The 10,146-nt window shown below is 43.8% G+C and overlaps 1 protein-coding gene across 1 annotated transcript in view; it reads right to left on the reverse strand.

The window, feature by feature from the left end:
- The window catches only part of kmt2cb (lysine (K)-specific methyltransferase 2Cb), a 70,899-nt gene that overhangs the window by 13,360 nt on the left and 47,393 nt on the right, over nucleotides 1–10,146 (reverse strand). The window contains exons 28-42 of the mRNA XM_030773689.1: nucleotides 10,079–10,126; nucleotides 8,678–8,818; nucleotides 8,528–8,560; nucleotides 8,268–8,417; nucleotides 7,853–7,997; nucleotides 7,261–7,493; nucleotides 6,633–6,706; nucleotides 6,184–6,384; nucleotides 3,546–5,489; nucleotides 3,077–3,390; nucleotides 1,267–2,981; nucleotides 1,068–1,179; nucleotides 691–769; nucleotides 540–603; nucleotides 50–282 (exon numbers count right to left, since the gene is read on the reverse strand). Of these exons, the coding sequence (XP_030629549.1) occupies nucleotides 50–282; nucleotides 540–603; nucleotides 691–769; nucleotides 1,068–1,179; nucleotides 1,267–2,981; nucleotides 3,077–3,390; nucleotides 3,546–5,489; nucleotides 6,184–6,384; nucleotides 6,633–6,706; nucleotides 7,261–7,493; nucleotides 7,853–7,997; nucleotides 8,268–8,417; nucleotides 8,528–8,560; nucleotides 8,678–8,818; nucleotides 10,079–10,126 (5,486 nt within the window). The remainder of the gene's footprint in view (nucleotides 1–49; nucleotides 283–539; nucleotides 604–690; nucleotides 770–1,067; nucleotides 1,180–1,266; nucleotides 2,982–3,076; nucleotides 3,391–3,545; nucleotides 5,490–6,183; nucleotides 6,385–6,632; nucleotides 6,707–7,260; nucleotides 7,494–7,852; nucleotides 7,998–8,267; nucleotides 8,418–8,527; nucleotides 8,561–8,677; nucleotides 8,819–10,078; nucleotides 10,127–10,146) is intronic.

Genomic DNA, 10,146 nt, shown 5'->3' on the forward strand with positions numbered 1-10,146 from the left:
AGGGAAAGCTAGATTTAAGATGTAAGAGCTGTATGTGAGAGTGTATCACCTGCTCCAGCTGTTTCTGCACCACACCCTGCTGCTCAGTCACATGTTTCAGCTGTTCAGCATCCTCCTCGGGGAACTCCCGTCCAGCCTTCTTGGCAGTCCTTTGCTTAGCTGACAGGGCCTTCTTAGACTTCCTATGAGCCCCTATCTGCTCTTCCAGAAACTTCTGCTGCATTTGAAGCAGCTGCTGAGTCTCCCTAAGCCACTCCTCATACTGTGCCTTCTGGGCATCATCTGAGACAAGCAGGGAAAAAATGAAGGACTGTCATGAATTTTCTGTAGTTAGCAAAAAAACACTTGGAATATCTTTTTCCTCTCAAAGGCCTTGGACATACTTTTAGTACACAAAAAATGTTCTAAGGATAGTTCACTAAATGCTAATCCTAGAACAGGACACCGATGTTTAGTGCACACTGCCTCTTGTCCTCTTTCTTACACTTCTGGCATAATTATATACTTCTACAATTATCCTAGGACATCTGTAAACTTACTAGAAAATCCTGGTCCAAAATTTGGTGGATTGGGCCTTGCCATATGGGGTGCCAGTTTGCCATCCTGAATGCAAGGAAACCAGAACTATGTAATTACTTGTGCATTTGTTTCCTGTATCATGCTTAAGACAGATTACAGATTTTCACATACTTGTCCAATTGTTTGCTGGGTAGGAATGCTGCCATCAGGACATGGTGGCCCTTGGGCTGGTGGACCACCAGCTTGGAATCTGATGGTGAGAATAATTATAAAAGACATCAACATTTTAGTTTGCCTTTGTAATAACTGCAAAAGTAAAAATTGATTTAGCTCTTAAGACAATATTTACCTCAGGATTCTTATCACTCGTGGTGTGAGAAATTAAATTTGCATTAGCATAAAATGATCAAATAAACACTTATGCTATCCTGGTAATTTGTATTTGAACTAGAGTAACATCACAACAGGAAACCGAATTTCATCTTATATTTTCTCATCTTATATTTCATCTTCTCATAATTTAAGTCTCACTAATAAAGTTGGCTTACCTGTTCATCACCATTTGAGTCATTCCCATGTTGTTCTGAACCATTACTTTGTTGATTCCTTTCAAGGCAACCATCTTTGCTTTCATGATAGGATCAGTAATAGCATCGAAATCTGCAGATGAAAAAAAAAAACCTCCAGATATTTCCATAGCTCTGGACACATCATTAAAAAAGGACCTGTTATATTCCTGTCTCTTACCAATGTTTGGAAAGAAGGAGTCACTGGAGCGCTGTCTGATCATGGCCTGCATTTGCCTCTGCTGTTGCTGCTCTTGCCTCTCTTGATCTAGAAGGTCCTGCAGAAGGAGAGGCTGCTCTTCCAGTAACAGAGGCCTGTTCTGCTGCCCCTGCTGGGACAGCAATGCCTGCTGGGCTTGTGTCAAATTGCTGGGTTGTTGCTGTTCCCCTGAAAGCAGGGTCTCTTGCTGACCCATTCCAAAAATCATCTGACCAGGTGTCTGTCCCTGGATAGGGACAGACATATCAAGGGAACTTTGTCCATGTGAAGAAACAACGCTGGTATTCATGCCTTGCTGAGAGAACGATCCTGGTGTCATGGTAGGGGAACTCACGGTCTGCTGCAACCCTGCCACTGGGTTTGTCTGTGTTGTGGGGTTGGTTTGCATAACAGTTTGCCCATTGCCTGCTTGCTTTAGCGATTCATCCCCTGGTGACACCTTGACAAGCAAACTTGAAAGCACTGGAGTGGCATCAGGATGGATTCCAGTCTTTGGAACCTGTAAAGTAGTTTGGGAAAGCTTTGCTTCGGTGCCACTTCCATAAGTTGCTTGGGTGGCAGCTGTATTTTCATTCGACTGATCTTTGCAAGAACTCATGTCCTGTGTTTGAGTCAAATCATTTTTGACCTCATTTTTGACTTCTTGCTCTTCTTTCAATGGCATCACACTCTGACAGAGACCAACCTCCTGTTTGATTTGACCTTCAGACTGCTCTGGTGCCTCTGCAGCTTTCCCTCCTTCTGATAGGGAATGTGTGGATGAACAAGCACCACCAGAACTGGCATTCTTTTTCTCTGACTCTGCCTTCAGCAAATCTGAAGTGTCAGTATGGTCATCCATAGGATCACTAAGATCAAGGTCCTCACTGAGGTCAAGTTCAGGATCAGTGTATGCGATAATGTCAAATTTCCCAGAGGTTAAGAAGTCAACAAGGTGTAAGTCATTTGTTTCTAGATCAAGGTCTTTTCCATCTTCTGGGTCAAGATTGAGGTTCTCCAAGTCAGCATCAACAAGATCCTTGACCTCCACATCTTCTAGATCTTTCACAGCTGATTCATCTGTATCTAATTTCACCTCAGCTCCTTCATTAGATATAGTGACCTCACTGGTTTGTCCAGCAGGTGCTTCAGAAAGATGCATAGGTACAGAACTAGTGTACGTTTCACTTGAAGCTGGTTGGCTCATGGATCTCATAAGAGGGGTTTGCTGAAGCCCACTTCTTACTGGCACATTGGACTGCTGCAAGTTCTCCATACTCAATGCCATTTGCATCTGCCCAGCCATTCCCTGAGTCTGGTTAATCATAGGATCCACTGGATTTGGATTCATGGGAACCCCTGTCTCTGGACCACTCATAAAACCTGGTCTTTGGGGCTGAGAGGGTGACTCCATGGTGCTCCCTTGTACAGCAGGAGGTCCGAATGGTAGTCGCAGTCTATTCTCTGGAGCTCTGTGTCTCAGCTCAATGAATGGTTGCCCCATTATATTGTGTTGCTGCACATGCATGCCTCGAGGAGGCAAATGCTGAGGTATCATGGAGTTGCCTCCTAATGACTTCCCCAAATCTACAGACATTGATCTTCTCATTTGTGGATGAGCTTCAATCATTGGTTCAGGCATTTGGTGGTTCCTTGGGCCAATAAGAGGTCCCTGAGCTCCAGGGGGATACCCAAACCTAGAATAATGGAAAGAATGGTTTAAATGTCTTTGTGATCATAATGATTATGTTATATGAAATATATGAAAGTATTCCTGATTTTATCTACCAACCTGGGTGGAAGCTGTCTAATGTTGTTCACATCTCCAGGAAACTGAGGTCCTGAGAAATGCCCTTCAGGGAACTGTCCTTGCTGATCCCCTGGGAATGGTCCAGGGAACCTCATAGACCCTCTAATTGTGCCAGGGCCAGGGTATGGTGGAGGTGGCCGACTGAATATGTCATTCTGTTGACCAGACGGCTCTTGGTTCCAGTGTTGTGGGGCTCCTGGGGGCATGGTCATGGATTGCTCTTGTGGGCTCTTCCCTTGACGACTGGCATTTTTTTCCTGATGTTGCCTACGGAGTAGCTCCCGTATACGCTGCCGCTGTGCAACACATTGAAATTATTCATTCAACAATTAAAAATTCATATTCTATAAAAATACCTTACATTTATGCCTCCATATAAAAGACAATATGATCATTATATGTGCAGTTTGAATGATTCACCATATGATAAACAAATCAGAGTAAAGCATACCTGTCTGAGTCTTTCCTCAGCCTCTGCCAGAGGGACAGTCTGGGCCTCAGTGGGAGCTCCAGGCATTTGTGCGCTATTGGGCTGTCCCATACTCACAGATGTGGAAGTGGATCTCAGACCTGTCTCTTCCCTGTTTTCTGTGGTCTGGTGGTGTGCAGTCATGGGAGTCTGCTCAAAAGGATCATGGACAGGGGTTTGGTTTGGATGACTGGACGGTGACTGAGAAACATTTTCATCTGACATCCCAAGATGTTTTGGTGTTTGAGAGCTGTGGACCGTTGGATTAGCAAAACTATCTTGAATCCTGACTTGGGGTGGAGAGAACGGATCTTGATTGGACATGAGCCCATGCCTCATCCCATGACCTGTACTTGTAGGTCGAGGTGTTCCTGGGGGGTGTGCATATGGATCGTTCAGCAATGACTGTGGAGATTCTATTGATGGGGTGAGAGGCTCAGCTGCAATTGGTCTCGGGGTTCCAGGGGGGAGGGCATAAGGATCCGGGTTTCTTTGTCGACCAGGAGATCTGGGAAACCGCTCTGCCATCCCAGGGTGTGGGGTCCCAGGCGGCTGTGCATAAGGGTCAGCTGACATAGAGGGGGACAGAATACGATTTGGAGGCTGTTGCTGAGGATGTTGAGGAGGCTGGTTCATGATAGCTGGCCGTGGAGTAAGAGGTGGCTGAGAATAAGGATCAGTGGAGGGGCTTTGAGTGCTGACTGACTGAGGATATGGGTCATGTGGTCTAGGTGTCCCAGGAATTCGAGCACAGGGGTTAGACATAGGCATAGGGGTTCCAGGAGGCTGGGAATATGGGTCACATTGAGAGTATTCCGGTCTTGGTGTGGAAGGGGCATGAGAATATGGATTACTGGCAGGGTGACGAGCCATCGGTCCAGGTTGAGCAAATGGGTGGCCCTGAGGTGGACGTGCCAGCTTGGATTGGTTAACATAGCCATCACTCATGGCAGGACGTGGAGTGAGTGGAGGCTGTGCATAAGGGTCACTTTGTTGATTCTGTGAGAATCCGTCTGAAGGACGCTGAGGCAGTGCTGGTCTGTCAAAAGGATCCCCACTTGCTCGTCGTGAATGTGTGCCTAGATATGAGTCCTGAGTTTGATGGGGAGGCATTGGGGCTTTAAAGACCTGTACAGAGCCTGACTCATTACTTCCTGGGATAGGAGTGAGCAGGGGACGGGCATAAGGGTCTGAGAGAATCATCCTGCCCTGAGGCATTTGCTGGAAAACTTCTTTTCTCATAGATGATCTGGAAAATGTGCCATGCCCTGGGGAGCCCATGTGATGCCTTCCTTCCATAGTTTGGCTGCCTCTGGGAGGACCCATGGGCTTCAGAAAGGGGTCTGCAGGACCTGAGGGCCTAGGGGTGTCAGGGGGCTTTGCATATGGGTCACTGTTCATGGTTGTTGGAGACCCAAAAGCTTCAAGAGCAGAAGGCGGCTTCATCCTCTCATCTGAATGAGCCCTAGGAGACTTCCCTGATTCTGAGTTCCTGCGAGGAGTATTTGGCCCAATAGGTGGTGGCCTGGGTGTTCCCACCATTTTGGCATATGGATCCCAAGGTGAGGATGGTCTAGATCCAGACGAGCTAGGAGAGAACATTTGGGGAGACTGGGGTTGAGACCCTGTTGATGTGGGTGGAGGTTGGGGGCGCAGGAAAACATCATCAGGGGACGCTGATGTAGGGGTCCCAGAGAGTTGTGGCTTTGAGAATCCATTCTTAGAGGTGGGCTGCTGCATGGGAGATGTGTTCCCGTTGTTCGGCTGTGCAGAACCTGGACTTTGGAGACTACTGGAAGACTCAAGCTCAGACTGGCCTCCTGTACGGTGCTGCTGTTGTTGCTGTTGCAGCTGCTCATTCTTAACCTGCTCCAGCTTTTGAGTTGCTTCTATCTTTGCTTGCTGCTTACTCTTCAGTCTCATTTGCTGTCATGGGACAGAAAATGATGTCATGACGAAATTTCAAATGTCATGATTCAAATGTCATGATGAAAGTTACAAATAATTTAAATAATTTTGGGATGTCACAATGGTTGTCTTAAAATTCATCCATCTCAGAGAGACAAAGTAAAATAACACAACAGATTAATGCCAGAAAGAACCATATGAACCATATAGCTTTTTAAAGCAAGTTTCTCCAAATCAGTGACTTCATAGTTTCTAATGATGTTTTGTTCTCTGCACAACCTTTGTCTCCTTCCAAGTCTTTTCTGGAAAGTTTAATATGAAGGCCATTTGAAGGCCTAGAATTTCCTTTGGAAAAACTTTTGACTACAAAAACTCTACATTACAGACTTGCAAACATCTTAGCCTTGCCTTTTCCCATTTCTATTATTGATGGTGTGGCACTGAAGTGACAAAAACAAACACAGTTTACTACAAAGCACTCCCATTGTTACACAGCCCTTCGTTCAAGCTCCATGGAACAGAACGTACAATAGCAATAATAACAATCTGTTCTCGACAAGCAATGGACTGTCAGTCTATTTAGCACCTCTGTTTTGATGGCAAAGCAATGGAGGGGGCTGGATGTGCTTAAACCTTCCTTTGTATAAACTGTAAAAACACAATGAAAGTTTTCTCAATACTAACGGATTCCCAGTAATGAATTTCATCTTACCTGTCTCAATTTCCATTCCTGCTCATGCTCTGACTCTTTGTGCTTCAGAGGGTCTTTGAAGAGTTGGTCAGTGTCCAAAGGTGGAATGCTGGGGTCAAAAACATCTATAAGCTGCTGGGGCTGCTGCGGCCTCTTAATGGACTCATTGGACATTTGGACTTTGTTGATGCGAAGGGCTGCCCTGTTATCCCTGGCCTTTTGCTGTTTGCGATAGCAAGGGAATAAAGTATTAAACATCCAAAGACACAATGTTTGGCAGTTCATCTGATGGAATCCTTTTTCAGAAATAAAAAAAATTGAATTTAAGTGAATGGTTTTTTTTTTTTTATCTAAGTGGGCCCTGCTGCCATTTTCCTGGTAAATTCTTCCAAGGCAATCTGTGTTCGTTAGAAATGGCAAAATGATGCATACCGTAATAAATAGGGATTTATTTGTATTTTACATCTTACCACATAGGGAGCCCTGTCCTGGGAACTTGCTTTCCTCCACAATTTTGCAATTTGTTTGACTCTTGTTGACCAATCTGTGCAAATTGAAGAAAAACAACAAATATTAGATATGTCCTTTATTTACCATAAAACACAATTCACAGGCATTACAAGGTATTACTGAAAAATGACTTTAAACTTTTTGAAGAATAGAATTTTTACTGTGCATTAAACCAAACTGGAAGTAAAAAAAAAGTTTATTTATTGTTAACAGACAGCAAATGTTTACTTATTGATAATATCCAACAAGTACAACTCTTAACAGAAATACTAGAAGGTTGCTGCTTAGACAGATAACCTTTTAACCAAACCCTGTTTAGAAGAGGAGTGAACTTTCTTTTAATCAGCAGCAGTCATCGCTGCAACTGGTGCAATTAATAAAATCCTGTGATTGTTTTGGACCTCGATTTCTAATGAAATTGGCAAAAGTCTCAACAATTTCATTCCATTAAAAAACAATATGCCCCCCCCCCCCCCCCCGTCGACCCACATGTATTGAAATCTGCTCGAAAGATTTGCACTAAATCAACAAAACAACACAAACAAAAAAAGACATGGACTTAAAGTCTGTGCCACTGTTACCACACACCTGGGTATTCCTCTTTGAGGTTTGGGAAGTTGACATTAGTGTAGAGAACGGGTGCCACAGTTGCCAAGTCTCCCAGTGTTTCCTCTTTCTCCCATTTCAAAGTACTCTTCTGGGCACTGGACATGGAGTCCCCCTCCCCCTCAGGCACAGGGGTGGGCACAGGCATGTGGGCAGCACCGGTGGCTGTCCATGGACCAACAGCTTCCCCTGCCATCTGATTGAACTTCCTCTCCCTGTAAAAATACAGAGGCACTCCAGGTTCCAACCACATAGCTTCTATCTCATGGTATAGAAAAGGCCTGTGTTTTTTTTTAAAGGAATAGAGCATAATTTTCAGAAAATAGGAAGATGTGTCCTCAGTGATTGACAGATATTAGTGATAAAAAATGTATAGAAAAAAAGAGAACATCCTCATATTCAACATATTCATTTCCCCTTCAACGGGACTTCCTCCACTCATATTATTGTGGAGGACAATTTATCTGCTTAGCTTTCCAAATTCTGAGAAAAATCTTTCTCAACACAGTATGTCTTCGTTTTATATACTTGTAGAGACGGCAGTCACAATGAGTAAGGGCGTTCTGTGTTTTACCTAGGATTGTCTGAAAAAGGCATGCGCTGTACTGGAGGGAAGTTTCCTGTCATGCCAGGTCCAGCTCCAGCAGGCATTTGAGACGGAGGAAACTGCCGATTGGGTTCCATTAGACCATTCATAACTGGCATCCGGGGAAACATTCCTATATGACACAGAGAGCAAGTTACTGTAAATCCAATTACTCACAAATTACATTAAATATTTGGATTTAATTTCTATATATATAGCCAAAAAAGGATGCTTTAGGTCAAAACAGTTACCTTCCAGACATTACTATAAAATTTTAAATCTGAAAAAAAAAATCAAGTGGGCATTGCAAATGAAGAAGTGCTAGCCAAGGTCTTTCTCAGTCACTGCTGTTTATATTTCACAGAGCCTACACATACACAGTTTGTGAACCACAGTGACAGACCTGAGTTGAGGTTGGAGGATGGCATGCCAGGACCAGAAGGTCCGTGTAAGGGGTGGACTGCCTGGGTCGGCTGGGGCATCTGCGACGGTTGGCTGGCGCTGGGACTTAGAACAGCCGTGAAGAGATCCTCTACATCCTTGCCCTCCAGCTCTATAGGAGAACACAGTGCAAATGACCTGTTAGCCCAAGAACACTAGTTCTTATATTGTCATACTTAATGGAGAAACTGATTGAAAGTGGAAGAGAGGATGTAAGCATACCTGGAATTTTGTAAAGTTTGCTGAGAATGGATTCTGTGAAACACACGGTAAGGACAGAGGATTTTTTTTTAATCACAAAATGTGAATTTTATCAGTGACATTTGATTAGTGCAAAACCACTGCTGTCTTAAGAATAGAAGCATGACTCACCATCAGTGACCATCTTGTCCAGTTCAGGGCTCAAGATGCCATCCAGTGGTTCCTCTGGAGCCTGTCGAGAAGCACGTCCTGAGTGAGGCTGTGAAGACATCGCAGACCCCTCTTCTGACAGAGGAGCAATATCCAGTCCAGCTGTAGTGAAATACACACACACACACACGAACACACAAACACACACAAACACACACATGTGCACACAAAAATGTGTAAATACATATCCTCAGACAAAACAAACTCAGACAACTTTCAGATGCCCCTAAACAGCAGGGAAAGGGAGTGCTTTGTGCCATTGTGGGAGTGCTTTGAAATGCTGCTTTTCTCACAGCTGAACGTGATGAGAGCTCTGCTTTCATTTTCTGACTGAACTCTAAGCTCACGTGTCCAACTTCCCTGCCTTCTTCATAAAGCAGAAACATAGTTCAAAAACCCGAGAGCTATTGGTGACTGTGTAATTGCTATGTTCTTTGCCCCTAATTCAAGCGTGCTGGATCTGAGGGATGAGATCACCCACTTCATTGGAAACCCATTTATCAGGTACCAGCTTACTTAGTCAGTCTGATGCAGTTCATATTCCTTCTCGAGCAGTCTTTCATAGATCAAATGCGTTCACATGTAGAAGTCATTATGTGTTACCAAAAAAGCAAAGGGAACCAGAAGCAAATGGACATAAGTATTCCAGTTAGAGCAGTCCAAAGTGTGCACATTCGTTTGTAAATCTCCACTAAGAGTGTTTGTGTTTTGTTTTTTTTTTTAAACCAAGGTTTGAACATGAAATGCATTCACTGCGATTCATTCTCTGACATGCCAAGGACTCCCGTGGCTCTGTGTGGAAATAAAGAGTCTTTTCTGAGGAAAAAGAGAAATTCTACAGACAGGAACACTGAATTCAGTCAAAGAGTGGAAAGCTGCACATCAGCACTGCTCATTAAAGAAAAAAAAACCAGTATCCCTCTAAAATCACTCGTTTCTACTATAGAGCAAAAAGACAGCTCTTGACCATGTCTTTCTGAAAAATATTGATTTGCTCCTGTGCTTTTGATTTGTTAAGACGTGACAGACGCGGAGAGTGTTAGATGTGTGCTGTGTTGTATTTCTTTTTCTTTTTTTTCTTTTCAGTTTTCACAGATAAAGCCAGAACTAAATCAAAGTCAGTACACAGCAATGTCACAGTGTGCAGTCATCAAGAAAAGCAGAGGGCTTGATCAGTGGTAACACTAAGCCTGACTGAAGACAGAAAGTCTTTGACATAGTGAAACTTTGCAGAATGAAACCAAATGATATGGCGTGAGAGTGGTCAAAGGCAAGCATGCATGAGACCCAAATAAACAAACAAACAAACAAATAAATAAATAAAAAAGCTAGCAGAGGTGACTGAGCTAGTTTGGCTCTTACCAAATGGAGAGGGTGAGCAGTCAACCTGGAAAGGGCAAAAATCAAGACCTACAAGAACCCAAAACCAA

The sequence above is a fragment of the Chanos chanos genome, chromosome 5 (assembly GCF_902362185.1).
Source record: "Chanos chanos chromosome 5, fChaCha1.1, whole genome shotgun sequence".
NCBI classification, from domain to species: Eukaryota; Metazoa; Chordata; class Actinopteri; order Gonorynchiformes; family Chanidae; genus Chanos; species Chanos chanos.